Raw genomic sequence first — 23,655 nt, forward strand, 5'->3', positions numbered from 1 at the left:
GAACAGCTCTCATTAGTTTCACAAGCATGCCCCAGTAGCAGAGGTATCGGGGTTCTCCTCCCAGCCACTAGTCTCTGGCAACACCACCACCATCTTAACTGACGGCCTGTTTTTAACACAAGCCAGCATCCCCCTTATGAGGGCAAGTTTAGAGCCAGATATCGATGCTAAGTGAAGTATGAAGCCTGTGAAACTTTTAACCAAAGTCTAGGGTGTATTAGGGGCAGGAAACACACGGCCCAGTGAAGGTGCAGCCGCAGGTTCTCCTGTGAGCCTAACTAGTGCTTTGAGCACTCCCAAATTCCTTTGGCAACAATGACAAGCAAGCTGAAAAAAGACACAAGAACCAGCCACACTCTCACCCATTCTCTACACAGGCTTGGAGGAATAACTCCATTTAAGGCAAGAGAAACATCCTGTGATTTTAGTAGGGTGCTGCAGATGCATCTCAAAATGCTGGGGAGATATTACAGCAAGAGGCCGCAGACCTACACACCCAAGAATAACCCCCTGCCCATCTTAAGGCTCTTAACAGTAACATTCAGCTCTTGTTAGAAGCCCAAAGCCTCGACTGCAAGCCCCAAAGAGCTTTATTCCTTTATGGCCCACAAATACAAAGGATTGTTCTGTTCTAGTTCATGGGACAGCCGCAGGCAACTTTCCCCAGGTCAGCCCCAGCACCCCGAGCCCAGGCTCCATTTCAAACACACACTTCCTGAACAATGTGCAGCTGACAACAGCAGGACCAGTAAAAAGACTGAACGAAAATATAATGGAGTGGGCGTGCTCCAAAGTTTATGCTCCGAAAACAGAGCTCAGGCTCGAGGGGGAAAACAAAAGAAGAAGAGACAAAGTTCGGAAGTTCCCAGGCTAAATGAAATAGCATCCTCCTCCTCCAAACAACTCCCATAAAACAGTGGGTCACAGCCAGCCTCATTAAGGTCTCCCATTTAGAAAAATGCACTGCTTTTGTTCCAGATTCCCGGACAGGTTTCTCATTTTATGCCCTGAAAGGTAGTAATGGTTTAATGGCACTTTCACAGGAAGCAATTCTGCCTGGGACCTGGCGCTTGCCGGCGCGGCTTGGCAGGCACAGGACGCCCCCTCCTGCCCACACAGCCACCTCGGGCCCGCCGGCCGCAAGCCCGGGGCTCACTTCGGGCTCACTTCGTCCTGTGAGCCACGGAGGGGAGAGCAGCCCCACAGATAGACAGACAGACAGACCACCACGTTATCACACAGGGCTCAGGCAAGGGCCACAATTCTGCTCTAACGCGCACGAGCCGCAACCCCCTTTCGTCCCAAACTCCAAAACGGGGCTGTGCTGCCAGCCCTCACACCCCACGGGTTTGCTTCATTCTACTCATAAAGGATAGTTACACATCAGGCGATTTTACAGGAGGCTCTTCTACTTTGACGGGTGGCTCTACCGGCTTCGGCTCTTCTTCCTGCAAGTCAAGGAGTTGAGAGGAGGTCAGATAATAAATACTCCGGCCAGCTGAGCAAGAGAGAAACACCACAGCAGGGACACTGTCAAGTCTTTTGGGTTCTCACTGGTTTAAAAGGCACACACCTATAATTCAGCCTGCACATATCCAAAGATTTCTGTACAATTTGTTTAACTCTGCCCACTAAGGCAAGGTTTGCAGCAAGAAGTAATATTACGCGCTCACAGCCTCAGTCTGGCAGGGTTTGAACACTAGCTGTTACAGACACAGACTCTTGTTTTGTTTTCCCAAAGTCTAAACTCTTACCAGGTCTGGGCTTCACAAGGCTTCAGAAATAACTCGAGCGAGACAGTCTCCAGCCCGCACGTGGAGCCAGCAAACAACATCGAAACTACACAGCGCTCACGCACAATGCCCAGCACCAATCTGGTAAGACCCATCTCACTTCTCGCCAAATACTTTTTGTGAAACTGGGGAGAAATCTTCCATATCCTCCACCTGCCCCTGCAGCGCATGGGCTTGCCAAGCAGCAAAGAGCCTGACAGTTGGAAGAATCGGTTATCGCTGGTGTTTTAAGTGGAAAGCACTTTCCCAGGTCAGATCTCCTCACCTCCCTCGGAACAAATTCTCCTGCTTTAAGGCTTGCTCCCATGGGCTGCCCAGCCCAGCCCGGGCCCGGCATGGTCAGGGCACCAGCTGGGCAACTTTTTCTTACATGTACTTTCTTTAAAAGCACACCACGCTCCAATCGCATTTGCTGTTCAGTTCATGACAAAAACCACAGGGCAATGAGGTGTGAATCCTGCTGAATACGGACAGAATGACCCCGCTCTGAACTGGCAGCCACACACCAAGATTACACACTCTCTGGCAGAACCCCCCACCACACACTCTGCCTGCTAATAGAGCAACATAGAGCCTTTGGCATAAAAAATAGCGGGTTTAGACCCAACAAGGAATGACAATGGTGCTTTAAAATAGACACAGCCTCAGGTATTGCTGCATTCCTCAGGCACAGAACCGGAACGCAGCCTGTGGGAGATCGCGTGCTCCCAGACAAACCAGAAGCCCCTGTACAGGCCATCGGCAGGACGATCTGCCCAGCAGAAGACTTACCTCTATTTCTTCTCCCAGGACATCTTCTTCATTTGCTTCTTCTTCAGCTGGAGGACAAAACAACAGAGAAATTGCAGTATCAAATTACTTCAGTAATATCTCTGGCTTCTCAGATAAAGCCTACTATGAGGATTTTACTCAGGAAAGTGGGAAGCAAAGGCAGTTACAGCAAAGCACTCAGACCAGGGCTCTTCTCCTTCACCCTGGCGTTCCACGCAAACAAAGCTCGAACCCCAGGAGATCTCTCACCACCGATAACCCCAGAGCAACCCCCAGCTCGTAAGGGCTTTGGGAAGAAGCCCGCTAACAAGCCGCCCCGCTCAACGAGGCACCCACCGTGCTCCTCCAGGTAAGCCTGGAGCCTGTTGATCAGATCCTGCTTGTTGCCTTTTGCTTCCAGGCCGCGAGCCAGACACTCCTGCTTCAGTTCAGCCAACTACAGAACGCAAGAAGCTTCCAGTTAGTGCGTGCAGAAGCACACCAAGAACATAAAAAAAAATTATAATTAGAAAAAGCATATATATAAGCCAAGGCGATTTGGGGTTTTTTTAGGAGCCTCGAAGGCCGCCTCCTCACGTCAAACACCAGGACTCCCAGGATTTTCCCCCAAACAGGCTGGTTCCCTCCTCAGCCCCGGAGGAGGATCGCTCCCCGCCGCCTGTCACGGGCCGGGCCGGGCAACCGGAGAACGCCGGCGGTGCCCCGGAGGGCAGGGGCTTCCCCAGGGACCCCCCCAACGCCACCGCCACCACCTCCCCTGGGCGGGCAGCGGCGAGAGAGCGGCTGCTAGGAGAGACTGAGAAGGACCCGGGCAGGAGGGGTGACCGCCGGAGGTGGGGGACCCTCCCGGGACACCGGGGGGGGGGGGGCGCCAGGCCGGCGGGAGCCCGGGGCCCACAGCTGCCTGGGCCGGGACAGGCCTCGACCCCCGCTCCTCCCCGAGCTCCGTAGGCCGCTCGGCCGGTACCTTCAGCTTATGGAGCTCCACAGTCTCCGCCGCCATCTTGTCGCCCCCTCAGCCCGTTGCCGTCCCCGCCCCGTTGACCGCCCATCACCCAATCGGCGCCGCCCTTCCTCAACCGGCGATTTCAAACCACTTCCCAACACCGCTTCTCACGACTGGCCGGGCCTCCCCCGCCACTCCCCTTCCACTATTGGCCTGCCGGCGCTTGGGGGGCGGGGAGACGCTGAGCGACGGGACGAGCGGCCAATGAGAGGGGGGGAGTGACCTCACCGGGCGTGCGGACTTCCTGGAGACGAGCCCCAGGGGCGGGCAGGGACCTGGCAACGGCCGCGGAGCTGCCGGGTGCGTCGGTGGGACCGGGACCGGGACCGGGAGGGGTCTGTGAGGGGCCGGGGGAGCTGGGCTGGGGGGCTGGGGGAGAACGGGGGGGGCTGTGAGGGGCCGGGGGGCTGCGAGGCCATGGCGGCAGGACCGGGCACTGAGGCGGGAGCAGGTGTACCAGGCCCTGGGGAGGGATCTGCGGTCGTTTTCCGGCCCCACGCGTGCCTTAGGGCCGAGGAGTCAGGCTCTCGGGGAGGAGAGCAGGCATTTTGTCTACTTGTCCGGTGGGGAAGCAGCACAGGCTGAGCGTGGGGGAGAGGGGAGCCCCGTTATGGGGTGGTTCTTCCTCAGTTCCCAGCGTTTCTGGTGGCTGGGGTGAGCTCCTTCCTTTTCTCCTTACCCTTGTGTTGCTGGCCTTAAGGCTGAGGTGCAGAGTTGCTAATTAGGGAGCTGGCATCAGCGGTGTGTTGGGGTTAAGCACATGGGAAGGCCGGGTTGAGAGGTGCTGCAGGAAGACCGTGGATGTGGGGCTACACCAAGAGCCCTGACTGGGTTGGGAATTGCAGAGATTTGGGAAAACCTCTCTGAGGAGACCTCTGGAAGCCTCCGTTTGTCTGCTCCAGGATGAACGTCGGCGTGGCGCACAGCGAGGTGAACCCCAACACGCGGGTGATGAACAGCCGGGGGATCTGGCTGGCGTATGTGATCTCTGTGGGAGTCCTCCACGTCGTTCTCCTCAGCATCCCATTCTTCAGCGTTCCTGTGGTCTGGACACTCACCAATGTCATACACAACCTGGTTAGTCAAAATTTGGCTCGCTCTTCTCCCAGGGCTGGAAAGCATGTAGGCTGGTGTTCGCCAGGTATGGTTCCATGTCCCCCGGCTATAAGGAAGCCCCTGGTTCCTGCTGGGCACTGAGGGAAAGGCTGGGGGCTTGGCGTTGCAGGGGGAGATGCAGCTGATGAAAGGTCGTTAGCATGGGAAACTGCTGTGAGAGGGCACAAAGTGCATTTCTGTCCCAGCAGCAGACTGTCCCCGGCTGGCTTTACATCTCCTCCCCCCTTGAAAACTGCAGGTCATGTACTTGCTGCTGCACACAGTGAAGGGGACCCCCTTTGAGACCCCGGACCAGGGCAAGGATCGCCTCCTCACACACTGGGAGCAGATAGACTACGGGACGCAGTGCACCTCGTCACGCAAGTTCCTCAGCGTCTCCCCGGTAGTGCTGTGAGTATTGCTGAACCAGGCAGGAGAGCGCAGGGGGGCTCAGGAGGGTGTTTAAGGCACGCGGTGGGACCATCGGGCTTCTGTCGGCACAGCCGCCCTGGCACTAACGGGTCCTGGGGCTAGAGGGTTCCCCAGCTGTGAGGCGCTGTTTTGTGCAGGGAACGCCAGCAAGGCACCTGGGGGGAAATCCCCCCAGTGCTGGCAGTGGGGAGGGTGGGAGCGACACAGAGCTCACCCAGGGTCTCCCTGTCTCCCCCAGGTACCTCCTCACCAGCTTCTACACCAAATACGACCCTGTGCACTTTGTCGTCAACACAGCCTCCCTGCTCAGCGTCCTTCTGCCCAAGCTGCCCCAGTTCCACGGCGTGCGGGTCTTTGGCATCAACAAGTACTGAGGCTTCCAGTGAAGCCGGGGGACAGAGAGGGGACGCAGGAGCGGTGCGAGGCACCAGCTAGAGAGCAGGGGTGAGGAGGGCTGGGCGCAGGGCAGGGACTGCTCTAGCTTTTAGCCAGGGTTTTAGCCAGGTTCCTCCATCTCAGAGAAGCTCCTCGCTAGGACCTTTATCTCTTCGGTGAAGCGAGAAGCGCAGCTGAGTGGTACAGAGCGAGCAGTTGCATCACGTGCGTGTTTCCTTCAAGCTAACCTCCGTGTAACCCTGCAGAAAGCACTTACGAGGGGAGAACTGCTGACTAGTGGGAAGAGTCGCCCACCTACACCTCCCTCATCCTCATGTTTTATAGATTTCCACCACAATAAAGAAATTCAGCGACAGGAGCGGCCTCCTCGCAGTGGGACCAGCCCCGGCTCACAGCTCCCTCCCACCTCTCCCCGCACAGACCAGCCAGTCTTCTTCAAACTGTACTTTTAATTTAACAAAAGTGATAAGAAAAAGGTACACTACCATTTAAAACCCAGCTGCTCTGGGAGTACAAAAAGGTTAGCGAAAAGCAATCGTGGCCTGCAGCAGCGTTTCTCAGGGTGTTTCAGCTCGGCTGGGGGGGTGGCCAGCTCCCCCTGAGCACCCGGCTCCGGTCGCCAAGAGCCTCGCACAGCCCCCAAGGGCTGTTACTCCCTGCTAAGGACCGGCGCAGCTGCCATGCCACTGCCCAGCCCACGGTTTGGAGAGCTGGGAAACGCCAAACGCTTGGTGAGGTGCCGGACACTCATATGTCTCTTGGCAAAAACTGTTCGCGATACAACTCAAGATATTGGTGGCAGCGCGGAACCAGCTCCTGCCTCTGGACTTTGCTTTTTGTAAAAAAATAATAAGCTGCTCTCTGTCCCCGGCGCTGAGGGAGGGGGACGAGGGTCCCTCAAGCAAAGTGGAGGCAGGAAAAGCAAAACTGGCATGGGGGGGGGAGGGGGGGCAGGCCGTGACACTGGGGTCCCGGCTGGGCAGCGCCCACGAGGAGGAGGAGGAGGAGCACAGCTAACGTATGCGGATGTATTAATAGAAAGAGGATGCACGCGGTAATAAATAGATCTGTACGAGCAAAAAGTAATGAGCTGCTTAAAAAAAAAAATATGCAAAGTATGCTGGCAGAGGCTCGAGACAAGGCGCAGCTGGGGCAGGGGGCTTGGGGGGGCCCCTCCAACAGCCCCCTGCAGCTGAATGAGCCGGGAGGGGGGCTCTCCTGCGTGGCAGCTCCCCCACCCCAGCACCAGCGCGGAGAGGAAGGGACCCGGCTGCAGCTCCCTTCCCTCCGGAGCGTCACCTGAACGTTTACAATAACCCTGAAGAGATCCGGCGGCCGGTCTGTCTGTTTGTCTGTCCGTCCCGGCCCCCGCCTTCCTGCCCCGTGCCCCACCGGGCTCTTTGGTATGGCTGGCTCCAACGCACAGCTCCTCCAGCACGCGTTGGCCACGTCAGCCCACAAACTCCCTGGTTACTTTTAAATATAGAGAGGACTTTTTTTTTTTTTTTTTAAAAAAAAAAAAGAAAAATAGATTTTTTTTATTGGAAAGAGCCCTTTTCGTGCCCAGCACAGTGCCGTCTGCCTGGCGCCGCTCAGCGCTGCAACGGCCGACGCACCTTCTTCCGCCTCTTGTGCTTCGCGTCGCCCTTGGGGACGGCACCCTCGGCCCTGGGGGGAACCCCGGGGGGGGCTGCAGCCCCCGGGGGTGTGGGGGGTGGCGGGAAGGGCCCCCCGGGCATCGGTCCTGAGCTCCCCTGAAAGACGCGGGTGAAGAATTCCTGCAGGTCGGCAGCTGAGGTGGGGCTGCCCTTGGAGGCACTCCTGCAGGGGGTAAAGCGGGTGTTCGGGGGGGGGGGACTCGCCTAAGCTCGGAGCCCCCCCCCCCCCCCGTCATCCCATGTCTCCCCCCTTCCCCAGGATGGGGGTCAGGCCCCTTTCCCATCACCTCTGCCGCCCGCCCGGCCCGGAGCTCCTCGAGCCAAAGGAGATGTGGTAGGGGACGCGGTGGGTGTCCGGGTTGATCCCCACGCGCTGGCAGCCGGCCCACTCTGCCGAAAGACATGCAGCCGCCGGTCACACCGCCCCGGCGAAGGGGCAACGAGCCGGCGGCACACCCTCCATCCGGGGATTCCGGAAAGCGGCACCCACCCGTGATGTCGTAGATTTTCCCGTCCATCATGGCGAAGTAGGTGATCTTCAGCCCCAGCAGGCTGGATTCGGCCCAGAAGTCACCCTCCTCGGCAGGGTGCAGCCCGCCACACTCGGCACAGTAGCGGGCACTGAGGGGGTCTCGGTCCATCTCAAACCTCCTGCGGAGACAGCGGGCATTTCCAACCCCTCTCCCCCCCCAACCCCCAACTTTGGGACCCTGCAGGCACGCCGGCACCACGCCACCGGGGCTTCGAGACTTACTTGTGCTTCCCCTGGCACTTGCTGCACATCATGGTGTTCATGGCTTCCTTCAGGTCGTCCTGCAGCCGGCTCAGGAACTCGCTCATGGACCTCGTCAGCTCACTCTCCGCCATCCGCTTGCTGGGGGTAGTGGGGAGAAAGGGGGTCAGCCCCGGCACCCCCAAACCCTCCCCATTCCCCAGCATCGCCCACTCACATCTCGTACTCCTTCCTCCTCTCCGGGCTGCTGACCATGTCCCAGGCCGCTCGCAGCACCTTGAACGCTGCCTCTGCCCTCGGGTGCTCGTTCTTGTCCGGGTGGACCTGGAAAAAGCGGAAAAGCTCAGCCAGTGCCGTGTCTCAGGGTAGGGGGGGGACGGACACCCCCTGCCCACCCACGCACCAGCACCGCCAGCCGGCGATAGGCTTTCTTCAGCTCGGCGTCCGACGCCGTCGCCTCCACGCCCAGCACCTGGAAGGGGTTCAGCTCCTCCTCGGGCACCTCTGCCATGGCCAGCAAGCGGCTCACCTCCTCCGCGCAGCTGGCGGCGGGAGCCCCCCCGTCGCCAACAGACGCCGCATCCCCCAGTCCCCCTGTCCGACCCGCCCCGGGCGCCCAGGGGGGAGCTCGCCGTCTCTGCAGCCAGTCCCAGAGGTGCCGGCACATCCGGCTCTCCCCGAGGAGCCCCCACGTCCTACGGAACACGGCTGCGTCCAAAAGCGTGAGGAACCGGGCCACCCGCTGGCTCCTGCCCAGCTGATCCGCGCCGGCAACGAGCGCGCCGGCACCCACGCGCCAGCAGAGCCGCAAGCTGCCCAGGAGCAGCACGAGGAGGAGGACGAGGAGCGCGCAGAGCATCCAGAGCAGGCAGAGGAAGAACCCCGTGCCGGCCCGTAGCCACCGGGCCACCCTCAGGGAGCCGCTCCGGGCCTGCTGGCCCACCCGCCGGCCCCAGTTCCGTACGCTGGCCTGTGCCGAGCCCAGGTCGTGGCCGCCGAGGCGGCAGCAGGAGCAGAGCAGCCATCCGCCGGCCTCCGCGCCCAGCCTGCGCGCCTGGGCCAGCGCCGCTGCCAGCAGACCCTGGTAGCCGGCCGGTTCCTCTGCCGGCGCCTCGGTCCCGTCCCCGCGGCTCCTCTTCCGTGATGGTCGGTGCCGCTTGCCCGCACCGCCCTCACGCCGTCCGCCGTCCTCCTTCTCCTTGGGGGTCGAGCGATGCCTCTGACGCCTCCGTGTCCTCCGGCTCCCCTTCCCCGCGCCGTCCTCGCCGGCTTCGTCCTCCTCACCATCTTCCTGCCCACGGGCCGGCGGCAGCACCGGGCCAGCGGCGGCCCGGTTACGGCAGGTGAGGCTGCAGGATCCGTCCTGCCGCTCGGCCGCGGGGTTGGGGGGGGCGGCCGGTTCCCCCCGGCAGCGGCAGGAGCACCGGGGACCCTCGGGGCTCAGGAAGGGCAGGTCGTGGTCGTCGTCGTTGTCCTCTGGGATGGTGACCGGTGGCCGGCCGCAGCTCCCGTTCCAGGCAGCGCTGTCCTCCGCCGGGCGGCCGCCCCCTTCGCCATCCCCGGCGGGGTCTCCCCGGTACCGGGGCTGCTCCATCCCGCCGGCCCCGCTGGTCCCCGCCGGGCCTAGGTGACGGCCATATCGCCGGGCCCTGCGAATGAGATCGGGGTCAGCGCGGCCCCGGAGACCCCCATTCTCCCCCCCCAAAACCCCAAACCCCGGGGATCCCTCCGGACCGCGCCCCGCCGACCCCCGGCCCGGCCCCGGCTGCCCACGGCCCCCCCCCACCGCCCCGGGGACTCTTTGAAGCGCAGCTCGACCGCTGCCCCCCTCCGGCCCCGGCCCCGGGGCTGTCGGGGAGCCCGGGGAGGCGGAGACTCACGGTGCCGGTGCCGGCGGGGGGGGGGTCGCCGCCGCCTCCCGCCCCCCCCCGGAGTTTCCTCGCTCGCCTCACTTCCGCCTTCCGCCCGCCCGCCCGCCGCCACCGCCTCCCACTTCCGGGTAGGCGGGGCCTAGCGCGGGAACGTCATTCCCCGCGCCCCGCCCCTTAAAGGGGCAGAGCCCCCCCTCCCCACTCCCTCCCCGTTAACCCTTTGGCCGCCCCGGGGGGGGTTGGGGGGGAGAACCGGGCGTCCTGCGCTGACCCCGTCACGTGGCCCCGCGCACAAAGCGCCTCTGTCCCGGCGGAGGGGCCCGCTGGGGGCCGCGGCGTCACCCACGGGGGTCCCGGCCCCGCGTGGGTCCCCTCCCGGCCCCCGCAGCAGCGATCCGGCCCCGCCGCCGCCCCCCCCCACCCCTGGCCCCGGCCCCGGCCCCGCTCCCGGTCCCGCCCCGCACCGCCCCCGGCCCCGCTCCCGGCGGAGTCTCGGCTCCGTGGCCGGGCCGGGCCCCTCCGCGACCCCCGGGACCGGCAGCGAGCGGGTGAGTCCCGGGACGGGACGGGGGCGGTGGGGACCGAGCGGCTCCCCCCCCCCCGACCCAGCTCGGCCCCCCGCCCCGGCCCCCCAGCAGCTCCCAGTGCGGCAGCGCCGCCCCCCGCCCCGGCCCCCCACCAGCTCCCAGTGCCCCAGCTCGCTGTCTCCCAGTAGCTCCCAGACCCCCCTTCCAGCGCCCCCACCTCACTGTCTCCCAGCAGCTCCCAGTGCCCCCACCTCGCTGTCCCCCAGTAGCTCCCAGTGCTCCCAACGCTCCCACCTCGCTGCTCCCCAGTAGCTCCCAGTGCCCCCACCTTGCTGTTCCCCAGTAGCTCCCAGACTCCCCTTGCAGTGCCCCCACCTCGCTGTCCCTCAGTAGCTCCCAGTGCCCCCTTTCCAGTGCCCCCACCTTGCTGTTCCCCAGTAGCTCCCAGTGCCCCCTCCCAAGTGCTCCCAATGCCCCCAGCTCGCTGTCCCCCAGTAGCTCCCAGTCCCCCCTCCCAGTGCTCCTAAAGCCCCCACCTCGCTGTCGCCCAGTAGCTCCCAGTTCCCCCACCCAGCAGCCCCCAGCACTCCCAGCCCTCCCCACCCCGGCACCTCCCTACAGTTCCCAGTGCCCCCAGCCCAGTCCTCCCAGATGTGCCCCCCCCCAGCACCACTGCCAGATGTGGGTGCGGGGAGGAGGGTGCTCACCCACCGCCCGGAGAGGGGCTGGGTGCTGGGGGGGGGGGGCGCAGCGGGGGGGCTCAGCACCCCCCCACCCCTCCCAGCCCCCACAGCCCCCCCCGGGGCGATGGAGCCCGGCACCCCCCCCGCACCCCGCTGTGCCCTGGAGCCCCGGCCCCCCTACGAGCCTGTCCCTGCCGCCCTCTGCGCCCTCGGTGCCCTCTTCGGCGTTGTCTGCAGCTGCTTCGGTGAGCGCCGGCGCGGTTTGGGGGGGCACGGCTGGGAGTGGGGGCAGAGCAGGGGCTCACTTGGGGGGCACGGCAGGCACGCGGTGGGGGACAAGGAGAGGGGCGTTGTGGGGGGCACGGCCAGAAGGGATGGCACAGGGGATGCCGGGGGGCAAAGCCATGGGGCAAAGCCATGGGGCACTGCCGGGGCAGCCCCCGGTGATGCCCCCGCGCCCGCACCAGGGTACCGCTGCTTCAAGGCCATCATGTTCCTCTCGGGGCTGCTCTTCGGCTCCATTGTCATCTTCCTCCTGTGCTACAAGGAGCGGGTGCTGGAGACGCAGCTGAGCCTGGAGGCCAGCGCGGGCATCGCCCTGGGCATCGGGCTGCTCTGCGGCCTGGTCACCATGCTGCTGCGCAGCGTCGGGCTCTTCACCACCGGGCTGCTGCTGGGGCTGCTGCTGGCCACGGCCGCGCTAGTGGCGGCGGCGCCGGTGCTGCCGCCGCCGAGCCCTTGGGTGCCGGCGGGCAGCCTGCTGGGGCTGGCGTTGCTCTGCGCCCTCCTGGCGCTGCAGTGGCCGAAGGCGCTGACCGTCCTCTCCACCGCCGTCTTCGGCGCCGCCGTCGTCGTCGTCTGCGCCGACTACTTCGTGGAAGCGCTGGCGCTGGTGCTCTACGTCTACGACCGGCTGCGGCTGGCGCCGGCGGGGCCACTGTGCTGGCACAGCTGGGTGCTGCTGGGCGCTTGGCCGGCGCTCAGCCTCCTCGCCGTCCTGCTCCAGTGGAAGCTGACGGCCGACGGCGTCTCCCACACCGACGGTGAGTGGGGGTGCACGGAGGGGTACCCCCCCCTTCCCGGCCAGCTCGGGGTGAGGGGGTGTGCCGGGCGGTGGGAGCACCTGGCGGTGGGAGCGGGCAGCGGGGAGGGCGTGTGGGTGAGCGCAAGGGATGTGGGATGAGGAGGGTGAGGATGAGGAGGGGATGGCGATGGGGATGGGGACGGCCACGGGAGCAGTGATGGAGACAGCCGTGGCGATGGCGGTGCCGAAGGCGATGGGGACGGAGGCGTCACCGGGGATGGGGACGCAGGGCAGAGCTCAGTCCTCGCTCCCCGCAGTCATCCTCAGCCGGCGGCAGAAGCGGCTGCAGCTGCTACGCATCCGGCAGAAGGAGGCCAAGCGCCGGCAGAGCCTGGCCCCCCCCGAGGGCACCTACCGCCGCAAGCCCCCCCCCGTCAAGCGCTACGCGGGCGATGTGCTGGCCCCGGTGAGTCCGTGCCCCGGCGGGGCCGTGCCGGTGGCCGCGGGGCCGCGCTGACCCCCGTGTCCCCCCAGAGCTACATCCGGAGCCTGCGGGATCGGCAGCTGGAGAGCGGGACCGCGCCGGGCCCCGCCGCCGCCCCCGATGCCGACTGCGGCTCCACCGCGCCCCTCACCGCGCCCCCGCCCCGCCGCCGCCCCTGAGCCCCTGCGTCCCACCGACGTGCCTTGGGGGTTCCCGGGCCCCCCACTCCCGCTGTGCCTTCCCCTTTAAATAGGCAAATGAAATGCCATATGCCCCGCCCCCCCCGGAGGGTGTGGCCGAGGGGAGGTGGGGCTTCAGGGCACGTGGATGTTGGGGACCCCTAGGGGCTGGGGGGTCCCCTGGTGGTGGGGCGAAGCCAGTGCCTCCCCCCCGGCCACTGCTGCCTGCCCCATAACCTGCCCCGCTGCAGCCTGCCCCATAACCTGCCCCCATACCCGCTGCAGCCCCTCGCCAGCCCCGCAGAGGGGAGAGCCTGGGGGGCAGCCCTCACCCCAGCTCCTGCCCAGCCCCCGGCACCGGAGGGGACCCCTTAAAAATAAAGCCCCACTTTTATTTTTGTAGGACCTACCCAAATGCTGTGCACGCACCGTGGGCCCAGCCCAGCTCCCACCCTCCACTGGGGAGGATCCCAAAAGCCTTAACCCCACTGGGGGGGGTGTGTCTCACCCTGCCATGGGGCCTCCCCGGCCCTCCAGCCCTGCCCCGAGCCCCCCGAGGACCGCGGTGGCCCCCACCCTGGGGAAGGGCCCCCCCCGCCTGCCCGTGTTGGGCTTGTACCGGGGCTGCCGCATTAAAGAGCATCACGGGGGGCTGGCGTGAGCCCCCCCCGGTACCGCCAGACCTCGTCACCTGCGGCCGGAGCTGAGGGGGGATGTGGGTGGCGGTGGGGACCCCCTGGCCCCCCCTTTGAAGAAGTAGGTCCTGCTGCTGAGGGAGGCCAGGGAGGGGGATGCTGGGGGGGCCGCTGGCCTGCGAGTGGGAGGGGAGGCATCGGTGCCGGGACCCCTGCTGGGACAAGCCTCCCCATGTCCGATGCCATGGAGGGCGCAGGGGTTGGTGCAGCCGGTAGCCGTGAGGGTGGGGGTCAGAGAGTGCCCAGCCCCAGGACGTGGTCAGTCTTGGGGTCACTGCGATGCCCCGGGGCATCCCCTCTGTCCAGCACCCTGCCCCAGCCGGTGGGTCACCAGGACCCCCCCAGACTCATCTATGCCCACAGCTGTGGCCCCCCACAAACCCCGGGAGCCCTTACGGCCCCAGCCCTGACCCCCCAGATGCTCCAGCATCCTCCAGACCCCCTATGCCCCACCTCAGACCCTCAGCATGTGCTGCTGCAGCCTCAGGTTGAGGGGATCCTCCACACCGCAGCATCCAGGCACCCAGCAGAGGACCCCCCACCTCGGCCAGGGGGGGCTCGGGACACCCCAACACTTGACCACCTGGCCCCGGTGATTTTGGCCGTGCTGAACTCGCCCATCGGCCACTCCTGCAGGTGCCCGAACTGCAGCGTGCTCTTCCTGGGGGACGGTGGGGACCCCCCACCCGTGGGCCCGGGTGAAACGGGGGGGCCCCGTGGCACGGAGCTGGGGAGCAGAGGGGCCTGGCCAGCTGCTGGGGGTGCTCCCGCACCAGGCAGCTCCCAGGGCAGCGGGGAGGAACCTGGCAGCTCGGCCCCTCTGCGGCATCCCAGAGTCACCCGGGAAATGGGGGGGCACAGCCTGAGGGGGCAGCCGAAGCCAGGGAAGTGGGGGGGGGGTCCAGCCATCCCCAGCTCCTGGGACATAAAGTGGGGTTTGTCCCACCCCACGGCTCCATTGGGGCTCCTCCGCTGGGGCTGGATGGGGTGGGGGTGGGCAAAAGCCCCCCCGTGCCCCCATCACTGCCAGGAGGGGTCCAGCTGGCCCCTGCCTACCCCACAGCATCCCCGTCCCCCAGGCAGCAGCAGGCAGGGAACGGGTGTTGTGTCCCCCCCCTCCAGGGAAAGGCAGAACCAGAACGGAGCTCCTGGCACCAGGTCACTACTGCAATTTTATTATTGCATGATTTTTAAAAATAAAGGAAGAGAGAGGCTGTAACACAGAACACGAGGGGCCAGGGAAGATCGAAGTGGGGGGTAGGGGTGGGTGAGGCTGCTGCCCCACCCTGGACGCAGCACAACCCCGCCCCAAATAATATTAAAAAAAAAAAAAAAAAAAAGGAGCGAGGTATTCGAGAGTCGCCAGGTTTCTAACACGGATAGCTGGGAACAACTGTTCTGAAAAAACCCCCCCCAACGGCACCCGCCCACACCAAATCCCCAGGGCCAGGCACTTCGTCCCGGCAGCCTGTGCGCTGGGGACGCTGCCCGTGCCCTCCCCCCTCCCCAAGTCCCCGCGCCCCCCAAACCCCCCCCGCCCACCCCTTACAAGTCCAGCTCCAGGTCCCGCAGTTCCTCCTCCAAGGCTTTCCTCCGCCCCAGCTTCTCCAGCTGCTCTTTCGTCGGCTGCTTTATCTCCCCTGAGTCGAGCCGCTGCTGCAGCTCCTCCACCTGCCGCAGCTTCTTCTTCAGGTTCTTGATCTTCTTGCTCTTCTCCGAGGCGGGGGCTTCCCCCTCGGCGGGGGCCCTGGTGCCACAGGCCGGCTGCGGCGCAGCCGCCCGACTGTCCCCCGGCGGGCCCTTGTCCCCGCCACTGCCCCCCGACAGAGAGGCCTTCTCCAGCGCCTGGATCAGTTCGTCTGTCTCCCGCTCCCCCTTCTCCTGCTGCTGCTTCCTCTTCTCTTTGCGTTTCAAGTTCCTTTTCGCCGCCTTGGACAGTCCCGTCTCGCCGCTCTCCGCCTTGCCGGGCTGCTTGCCGGGCTGCGCGGTGGCCTCCAGGCTCAGCCCCGGGGGCAGCTCAGGTTTGCTTTTGAAAAACTTCACATATTTATTCTCGTACCTGCACAGAACGAGAGCCTGTGAAGGCGCCTCTCCCCCGCCGTCCCGCCCTGGGATGGTGTTGAGGACCCCAGGGCGGTGCCAAAAAGTCCCTGGCGCGGTGCTAAAAGACCCCACCGCCAAACGCCAGGAACGTTCGGCGCCTCCAGCAAAACCTCCGACGCGGCACAGCCCCCATGTCCGGCTCTCCCCCCAGGCCGGGGGGCACCTGCGGGCTCTGAGCCCTCCACCACGCGGCGGCCAAGCAGCCACCCTCGGAACGGGTCACCCCTGCCGAGCTCTGCGCCCCAGCAGACGCCGCCACTCGGGGTCCTCCTCGCGTCCGCGGGACGGCCCAGACCCGCACGGCCACCCCGAGGAGGACTGGGACGGGAGTCAATACGTACCGGCAGGCTACGGCTTATGGGATAAGGGTGAGGGGGTCGGAATTGCTCGGGCACCTGGAAAGAGACTGAGACCTCAAGACGTGACCCGGCACGCACAGCCCCAGGAGTTGCGGGGCCGAGGTCTGGGGTGCCTGGGGAACGGGACGGGACGCTCCAGCAGCTCCGCTCCCCTCTCGCGGCGCGGCAGACCCCAGCCCCAGAGAGGGAGCCCCCCCAGGGGACACCGCCTTCCCCCCTGGCCGCCTGCCCCACTTACACCGGCACCTCCTCCTGGGGCACGTATCCCTCCTTCACCCGCCGCTGCTTCCGCCAGGTGCCGTCAGGGCGCTGCGTGGAGGCGATGTACTTCCCTGCGAGGCCAAGGCACTGTTGGCTGGCGGCCTTGGGGCACCCCACACACCCCATGGGGGCCCCAGGACACCCCACAGGGACTCCAGGACCCCACGGGGGCCCCAGGAGATCCCAGAGAACATACCAAGGGGGCCTCAAGACCCCACGGGGGCCCCAGGACACCCCACACACCCCACAGGGACCCCGGGACCCCATGGGGGACCCAGGACACCCCACACAGACCCCAGTACGCCCCACACACCCCACAGGGACCCCAGGACGCCCCAGAGGACACACCATTGGGGCCTCAAGACACTCCACACACCCCACAGGGGCCCCAGGACCCCACGGGGATCCCAGGACACCCCACAGGGGCCCCAAAACACCCCACAGGACACCCTATGGGTGCCCCAGGACACCCCCCACAGGGACCCCAAGACCCCCCACACACCCCACGGGTCTGTCCCCTGCCCCAAGACTAGGATGGGGACAGCCAGTCACCACAGACAGCGGGGTGGGGGGGTGAGGTGGGCCCAGCCCCACAGAGACTGGGGAGGTGGGACCTGCCCCATAGCGACCAGCAAGGTGGGACACACACACACACACAGACAGGACCCCAGAGAGACTGGGGGAGGGGGGCGGCTCCCAGCCCCATAGAGATGGGGCCGCGGCCCAGGCCTACAGCGGGAGGGGAAACTCCCCCCCCCCCGCCATAGGGGCAGGGAACGGGACCTGCCCCACAGAGATGGGGCAGGGGAGAGGCCCCACAGAGACCGGGGAGAGAGCCAGCCCCACAGGGACCGGGGCTAGGTCCCGCCCTACGGATCTGGGGAAAACAACAACCCCACGGGGGCCGGGCCTGACCCCACGGGAACCTCCCGCCCCACAGAGCCGGGCCGGGCCTCACTCACCGGTCTCGTCAGTCACATAGGGAGTCGCCATCTTGCGAGCGCGACACACTTCCGGCCTCCCGGCCCCACCCCGGAAGTGGCGGCGGCGGCAGCAGCCGGGCGTGGCGCCGAAGAGGCAACGCGGAGCGGGGCGGCCATTTTGTTTTTAAAGGGGCAGCGCCCCGTCTGGGGGAACTCCCGGCGTGCACCGCGAGAGCATGTATCTGTGTCCGTCCCCCCCTCCCCCGCTTTTCTCCCCCACCCCCCAGAGGTTCGAGGTTGCCATGGCATCCCCCGCCGGGGGGGTACGAGGCCAGACACAACCCCCCGTCAAGGGTCCATCTCCATGGCGACCGCGGTATCCCCCAACCCCGAGATGGGGGGGTGCTCCCACACACACCCACACCGGTGCCGGTGCCGCCCCCGCCCCGTCGGGCCGTGATGTCACGGGGCCGGGCCCAGCCACGGCTGCCGGGACCCGACAGGTACGGGCTGGGAAGCGGGAGTTACTGGGGGGGGGGGGGGAATACACTGGGGAGGGGGGTTATCCGTGTCACCCCCCCCCCCTTCCTCCCCGTCACCCATGGGTGCCCATCCCCAAACGGGTGTTGTGGGGTTTTTTGGTTGGGTTTTTTTGCCAGCTGGGGTTCAAAATTCATCCCCCCCCCCCGCCACGGGCATCCGGCTCTGTGTGGAACCGTACACCCCCCTTGGGCCTGCGGCGGGTGACGGGAAAGGGGGTGCGTTGGGGGCGTCCGCCCCCAGCGCACCCCCTTTCCCGTCACCCGCCACAGAACCGTGGGCGTCCCCGTTGTCACGACCTTTCCCCGCAGGCAGCCATGGAGGAAAACCGGGATTGGGCTACCCTTAGCCCCCAGGAGTTTGCCCAGCTGCAGAAATACCTGGACTGTAAGTATGGGGGGGGATGTTCTAGCATGGTGGGGGGGCTTTACACAGCCTCACACACCTGGGGGGGGCTTCGCACACTCGCATTCCGTGGCAGCCTTGTGCACGGCGGCGGCTTTCGCACGCGGGCGCGGGCGGGCGGCCTCGCACGTTGTACCAATGCGCATTTGCCCACTTGCACGCATGTCCAAGGTGGGTGCACGCGTGTGCGTGGGGTGGGTGCACGCGTGTGCACGCACCGAAGCGGTTTCGTCGGTGTCTCCGCTCTCCAGACAGCAGCAGGAAGGTGCAGGACGTGCTGCAGGATTTTTACGGCAGTGGGACCCTGTCGCAGCACCGCCAGGGAGAGGTGAGGCCCCGGCACCCCACTGGTGTGTTCCCAGGAATGGCACTGCTGTTGGGGGGGGGGGGGCGGCTGCACGCTGCCCCCCCCCATCCTGATTCTGCCCCCCCCCCCCCCACAGTGCGTCGATTTTGAGGGGTTCACGCTGTTCCTGCGGAGTTACCTGGAGGCAGATGACATTCCGGAGCCGCTATGCCGCCATCTCTTCGCCTCCTTCCAGAGCGGGGCCGCGGCACCACTGGGCAGCCGGGATGGTGAGGGGGGGGCCGGTGAGGTGCAGGGGGGTGGGGGGGGCCAGGGTACCCCCGGGGTCTCATCACGGTCTCTCCATGCAGGCAGCGACCTCGTCTGCATTAACGATGTCTCCTGCTACTTCTCGCTGCTGGAGGGGGGACGCCCTGAGGACAAGCTGGAGTGTGAGCTGGGGGGTCCCCCCAGGTGGGGGAGGGCAGCTCAGGGGTCCCCAGGGACCTGCCAGGGTTACCTCACACTGCTGTGTCCCCCCGCAGTCACCTTCAAGCTGTACGACAAGGACGGGAACGGGCTCCTGGACAGCTCGGTGAGCACTGGGCAGGGGGGCCTGTGACTGAGCCCCCCCCCGCGCTGACACTCTCCCCCCAGGAGGTGGATCGGATCATCACCCAGATGATGCGGGTGGCCCAGTACCTGGACTGGGACGTCACAGAGCTGAAGCCAGTGAGCGGGGCCGGGATGCTGGGATGGGCAGGGGGCCGTCCTTGTGTCCCCCCACCTCTGCTGAAGCCCCGTGTCCCCCCAGATCCTGCAGGAGATGATGCGGGAGATCGACTACGATGGCAGCGGGACGGTGTCGCTGGCTGAGTGGCTCCGCGGGGGGGTCACCAACATCCCGCTGCTGGTGCTGCTGGGCTTGGAGGTGGTGAGTACCCGGGTGCCGCCGCACCGGGCCCCCACCCCCCTCTGCCTGGCTGGGGCCCCCCTAATTGTGTCCGTGTCCGTCTGTCCGTCCGTCCCCCAGCACATGAAGGACGACGGGCAGCACATGTGGCGCCTGAAGCACTTCAACCGCCCCGTGTACTGCAACGTGTGCGAGACGCTGCTGGTGGGGCTGCGCAAGCAAGGGCTGTGCTGCACCTGTGAGCGGGGACGGGGACGGCGGTCAGACCGGGACAGGGATTGGGAAAAGGATGCAGCGGGGACGGGGATAGGGATGGGGACGGGATGAGGACGGGATGGGGATGGCAGTTAGACCAGGATAGGGATGGGGATGAGGACGCGGTGGGGATGACAGGGATGGGATGGGAGAGGGATGGCAGTCGGACCAGGATAAGGGTGGGGACAGGGAACAGGACAGTGGGGATGGGGAGGGGACAGGAATCGGGATGGGGACAAGGGTGGGGACGGGGCGGGGGCATGGTGGGGACTGGGATGGTGGTCCAACCCGGACAGGGACGGGGACAGGGACGGGGATGGGGACAGGGATGGGGATGCTCTGGATCCAGCTGTGGCAGGCGACTCCTCCGCTGCCCCCAGCTGTGGGGAAAGCTCCGCCCTGCCCCACCCATATGGGTGTGGTCGGTGCATAAGCCCCACCCATCTGAAAACCAGCCATTCAGCTGCGAGGGTGGGTTGCTATTGGCTGACCGGCTGGATGTGGTGGTGCTGTGATTGGGGGGGTGGGGGGAGGGGGGGTGGGGTGGAACTAGGTGCGTGGGCGGGGCCTGGGCTGAGCCCCACCCCCATCCCCGTTTCCCCCCCTCCCCCAGTCTGCAAGTTCACGGTCCACGAGCGCTGCGCCCGCCGGGCCCCCCCCAGCTGCATCAGCACCTACGCCAAGTCCCGCAAGGAGGCTGGCGTGAGTGGCCCCCCCTTGGCTGCCTGTCCACCTGTCCATCCATCCACCTGTCCGTCCATCCATCCATCTGTCCATCCGCCTGTCTGCCTGTCCGTCCGTCCGCCTGTCCGTCCGTCTGCCTGTCCGTCCATCCGCCTGTCCATCCACCTGCCTGCCCATCCATCTGTCCATCCGCCTGTCCCATCCGTGCGCCTGTCCGCCCATCCATCCGTCCGTCCATCCGCCTGTCCATCTGTCCACCCACCCGTCCTTCTGGCCTCTTGCCCGTTGCTCCCCACCCCCCACCCAGCCACCTCCTTCTGCCCGCCCATCCGTCCGCCTGTCCATCCGTCCGCCCCTCTCTCAAGTCATGCATCTGGCTGCGCAGTTGTCCGTCTGTCCACCCATCCACCCCTCCCACCCCGCACGGGGGGACGACGACAACGACACCCAGTGTCTGAGCCACCCCCCGGCCCCCCATCAGGGGGGTGACACCCGGGGTGACGCAGCGGGGCTGTGCGCAGGTCCAGGCTCACGTCTGGGTGAAGGGCGGCTGTGAGGCTGGCAAGTGCGGCCAGTGCCAGAAAAAGATCAAGAGCTTCCAGAGCCTGACAGGGCTGCACTGTGTCTGGTGTCACCTGAAGGTGGGCACATCCCTGCGGTGGCAGGGGGGGGGGGTGTCGTCCTGGCCCCTCCCCCGGCCCCCCTCACCCCCTTCTGCCCCCAGATCCACGAAGAGTGCCTGCCCCTTGTGCCCCCCGCCTGCGACTGCGGGATCCTGCGGGACCACATCTTGCCCCCCGCTGCCATCTACCCCGTCCTGCTGGTGAGTGCCCCCCCGCCCCGGGATGCTGCTGGGACTCCCTGCGGGGGGGCTGTGCCCCCAGGCCCCCCCCTGAGCTGGGGCTGCCACCTGTGCTGGCAGGAGAGGCAGGACAGCCAAAGGGACGGCAGCGGGACGCCGTTGGAGGAGACGCCACAGGTCTTCACCACCCCCGAGGGCCAGGCGCTGCGGGTGAGCAGGGTGTCCCCCTCCCCGCTTCCCCCACCCGCACCCCCCCATCCCTGGGGGCCAGGGCAGAGCCCTCACCCCCCCGCACCCCCTTACCCCGCAGGTCAGCCCTGTGCCCAACACCCATCCGCTCCTCGTCTTCGTCAACCCCAAGAGCGGAGGGAAGCAGGGGGAGAGGTAAGGGGGGGCCTGGGGGTTCTGAGTGGGCTCATTTTGGTGGCCCAGTGGGGAGGGGGTGGCTGCCCGGCCCCCCCTCAGCCCCCCATCTCCCCTTTCCCCCCAGGGTGCTGCGGAAGTTCCAGTATCTGCTGAACCCCCGGCAAGTTTATAACCTGCAGCAGGGAGGACCCACCCCCGGGTGAGTGGGGCTGGGGGGGGGGGCAGTGGGGTGCCCGGGGAGGGGGGGGGACAACCCTGCCCTGACCCACCCCCCCCTCCTCCATTCCTCCCTCCCTCCCAGGCTCAATTTCTTCCGGGACGTGCCAGATTTTCGGATCCTGGTGTGTGGCGGGGACGGCACTGTGGGCTGGATCCTGGATGCCATCGGTGGGTGCTGCCCACCCCGCCGGGGGGTGCTGCCCCCCCCAGACCCCTCCTCGCCCCCCCTGACCCCCCCCTTTCCTTGCAGATAAAGCCAACCTGCCTCGCCGGCCCCCCGTGGCCGTGCTGCCCCTGGGGACTGGCAATGACCTGGCCCGCTGCCTGCGCTGGGGGGGAGGTGAGTGGGGCAGGATGGGGTGGGGGGGGACATGCACTTGCACCCCCCAGCCACCCACCCACCCCATCCCCTGGACCCCCCCAATGGCAGGGTACACGGGGGAGGACCTGGTGAAGATCCTGCGGGAGATAGAGAGCAGCAGCCTGGTGCAGATGGACCGATGGCGGCTGCAGGTGCTGCCTGAGGACCCGGCGGCCGCGGGGGACCCGGTGCCCTACGAGATCATCAACAACTACTTCTCCATCGGAGTGGTGCGTGGGGCGAGGGGGGGGTTGGGGGGCACATCACACCCCCAGCCCCCCCCTCCCAGGACCTCACCCCCCCTCTGCCCGTCCTCCCCCCCCAGGATGCCTCCATCGCCCATCGCTTCCACATCATGCGGGAGAAGTACCCGGAAAAGTTCAACAGCAGGTGAGGGGGGGTGGGATGGGGCTGTCCCCATGGCATGTCCCCGTGTCCCCCCCGGCCCCCCCACAACGTGTCGTGTCTGTGTCCCCCCCAGGATGAAGAACAAGCTGTGGTACCTCGAGTTCGCCACCTCTGAGACCATCTTCGCCACCTGCAAGAAGCTCAAGGAGTGTCTGAGCGTGGAGGTGAGGGGTCCCCCATCCCGGGGCGGGAGGTTGGGGGGGCCGGGGCTGCCCTGCCCTACCCTGACATGCCCCCCCTGCCTCCCAACAGTGCTGCGGGACCCCCCTGGACCTGAGCGGGTCCCTGGCGGGACTGGCGGTGCTGAACATCCCCAGCATGCACGGAGGCTCCAACCTCTGGGGCGAGACCAAGCGGGCGCTTGGAGAGGCGAGGAAGGCACCGAGCGCTGGGCAGCCCCCAGCCATCACTGACGCCGAGACCCTCAAGACCTGCGTGCAGGGTGTGTGGGGCGGTGCAGGGAACCCTCCTCCTCCTCCTTCTTTGTGCCCCTACGCCGCCCTGACCCTCCAACTCTGCTCTCCCCCGCCCCAGATCTGAGCGACCGGCGGCTGGAGGTGGTGGGGCTGGAGGGGGTTCTGGAGATGGGGCAGATCTACACTGGGCTGAAGAGTGCGGGCAAGCGGCTGGCGACCGGCTCCGAGATTACCCTGCGGTGAGCTGGGGGGGCCGAGGGTGGGGGGGGCACAGGCCATGTCAGTGATTGAGCCGGGGGGGGGTGCTTTTTGCAGGACGCTGAAGCCCCTGCCCATGCAGATCGATGGGGAGCCCTGGATGCAGCCGCCCTGCATGGTATGTGGACCCCCGCCTCCCTAAGCCCTAGGGAGCTGGCGGCCCCCCACCCTGGCCAAGCACCTTGGGGACCCCCCAGGGTGTGGGGGGCCCCCCCTTGGCCCCCCCAGCCCCAGCCTCTCTCTTGCAGATCAAGATCACCCACAAGAACCAGACGCCAATGCTCATGGCTGCACCGCCCCGCTCCTCCAGTTTCTTCGGCCTTAAGAAGGGCCCCCCCGAGGCCTGAGGGGCCCAGGATGGGGGGGGGAGACCCCCCCTGAGCTGCGCCCCGGCAGGGGACATGGGACCAACCCCCGCAATCCATGTGTTCCCAGCAGGGGAGGGTAGCAGCTGTGCCCCCCCCTCATCCAGAGGTGCTCGGAGCCCATGGGTGCCGTGCCAGGGTGTTGGGGGGCTGCGCGAGGCCCCCCCTGTGCCTGTGTGTGCCGCGGTGGCTGGAGGCCCCCACCCCACCGGGCCCCCCCACCCTATTTATTGCCTACCCCCCCCCAATTTCAAGTGCCTCTTGCAGTAATAAAGCTGGTGGTGAGACCGACGCTGGCTGTGCCGACCGGGGGGGGGGCAGCGGGCTCAACCCCAGCCCCCCCACCAGGATGCAGGTGCCCCAGACCCCCAAGCCCCCCCCCTC

At 66.2% G+C, this 23,655-nt stretch overlaps 6 protein-coding genes across 10 annotated transcripts in view; 3 read left to right on the forward strand and 3 right to left on the reverse strand.

Moving 5' to 3' along the window:
* SARNP (SAP domain containing ribonucleoprotein) overlaps window positions 1-3,693 on the reverse strand; it is a 32,102-nt gene extending 28,409 nt beyond the window's left edge. For 2 of the 4 annotated variants that reach the window (XR_011328675.1, XM_069806416.1), the window contains exons 1-4: window positions 3,532-3,691; window positions 2,901-3,000; window positions 2,565-2,611; window positions 1,381-1,448 (exon numbers count right to left, since the gene is read on the reverse strand). Coding sequence is in view for 3 of the 4 variants with exons in the window: in XM_069806416.1 (XP_069662517.1) it covers window positions 1,381-1,448; window positions 2,565-2,611; window positions 2,901-3,000; window positions 3,532-3,567 (251 nt within the window). In the remaining variant the exon portion in view is untranslated. Of the gene's footprint in view, window positions 1-1,380; window positions 1,449-2,564; window positions 2,612-2,900; window positions 3,001-3,531 lie in introns of all 4 variants that reach the window. The other 2 variants (XM_069806418.1, XM_069806417.1) reach the window with 2 other exon arrangements.
* Window positions 3,694-3,780: 87 nt separating this feature from the next.
* On the forward strand, window positions 3,781-5,848 carry ORMDL2 (ORMDL sphingolipid biosynthesis regulator 2). Its single transcript, XM_069806422.1, has 4 exons — window positions 3,781-3,870; window positions 4,473-4,647; window positions 4,925-5,076; window positions 5,336-5,848. Exons 2-4 carry the CDS (start codon window positions 4,474-4,476, stop codon window positions 5,469-5,471), a joined length of 462 nt encoding a protein of 153 aa, XP_069662523.1. The 5' UTR covers window positions 3,781-3,870; window position 4,473; the 3' UTR covers window positions 5,472-5,848.
* Window positions 5,849-5,924: 76 nt separating this feature from the next.
* DNAJC14 (DnaJ heat shock protein family (Hsp40) member C14) lies at window positions 5,925-10,121 on the reverse strand. Of its 2 annotated transcripts, none has more exons than XM_069806356.1 (7): window positions 10,027-10,121; window positions 8,288-9,533; window positions 8,102-8,208; window positions 7,906-8,025; window positions 7,642-7,802; window positions 7,439-7,541; window positions 5,925-7,314 (listed from the first exon to the last, which is right to left on the reverse strand). In XM_069806356.1, the coding sequence occupies exons 2-7, from the start codon at window positions 9,476-9,478 to the stop codon at window positions 7,086-7,088; spliced, it is 1,911 nt and encodes a 636-aa protein (XP_069662457.1). In that variant the 5' UTR covers window positions 9,479-9,533; window positions 10,027-10,121; the 3' UTR covers window positions 5,925-7,085. The 2 variants fall into 2 exon arrangements, with proteins under 2 accessions (XP_069662457.1, XP_069662456.1); XM_069806355.1 differs by lacking the exon at window positions 10,027-10,121 and adding an exon at window positions 9,765-9,869.
* A 103-nt stretch (window positions 10,122-10,224) lies between these two features.
* Window positions 10,225-13,054, forward strand: LOC138689832 (transmembrane protein 198-like). The gene is made up of 5 exons (XM_069806393.1): window positions 10,225-10,303; window positions 11,067-11,210; window positions 11,433-12,008; window positions 12,307-12,455; window positions 12,524-13,054. Exons 2-5 carry the CDS (start codon window positions 11,090-11,092, stop codon window positions 12,650-12,652), a joined length of 975 nt encoding a protein of 324 aa, XP_069662494.1. The 5' UTR covers window positions 10,225-10,303; window positions 11,067-11,089; the 3' UTR covers window positions 12,653-13,054.
* Window positions 13,055-14,501: 1,447 nt separating this feature from the next.
* Window positions 14,502-17,190, reverse strand: PYM1 (PYM homolog 1, exon junction complex associated factor). Its single transcript, XM_069806415.1, has 3 exons — window positions 17,033-17,190; window positions 16,048-16,141; window positions 14,502-15,406 (listed from the first exon to the last, which is right to left on the reverse strand). Exons 1-3 carry the CDS (start codon window positions 17,061-17,063, stop codon window positions 14,893-14,895), a joined length of 639 nt encoding a protein of 212 aa, XP_069662516.1. The 5' UTR covers window positions 17,064-17,190; the 3' UTR covers window positions 14,502-14,892.
* Window positions 17,191-17,274: 84 nt separating this feature from the next.
* On the forward strand, window positions 17,275-23,562 carry DGKA (diacylglycerol kinase alpha). Its single transcript, XM_069806349.1, has 24 exons — window positions 17,275-17,496; window positions 17,845-17,920; window positions 18,190-18,266; window positions 18,382-18,514; window positions 18,596-18,676; window positions 18,770-18,819; window positions 18,882-18,956; window positions 19,039-19,158; window positions 19,258-19,375; window positions 20,006-20,094; window positions 20,598-20,717; window positions 20,801-20,899; window positions 20,999-21,088; window positions 21,189-21,262; window positions 21,369-21,443; window positions 21,546-21,631; window positions 21,714-21,803; window positions 21,894-22,054; window positions 22,150-22,214; window positions 22,306-22,396; window positions 22,485-22,674; window positions 22,767-22,887; window positions 22,964-23,024; window positions 23,155-23,562. The coding sequence occupies exons 1-24, from the start codon at window positions 17,296-17,298 to the stop codon at window positions 23,251-23,253; spliced, it is 2,442 nt and encodes an 813-aa protein (XP_069662450.1). The 5' UTR covers window positions 17,275-17,295; the 3' UTR covers window positions 23,254-23,562.
* The last annotated feature ends 93 nt before the right edge of the window (window positions 23,563-23,655 follow it).

This window comes from Haliaeetus albicilla, chromosome 18 (assembly GCF_947461875.1).
Source record: "Haliaeetus albicilla chromosome 18, bHalAlb1.1, whole genome shotgun sequence".
In the NCBI taxonomy this organism is placed as follows: Eukaryota; Metazoa; Chordata; class Aves; order Accipitriformes; family Accipitridae; genus Haliaeetus; species Haliaeetus albicilla.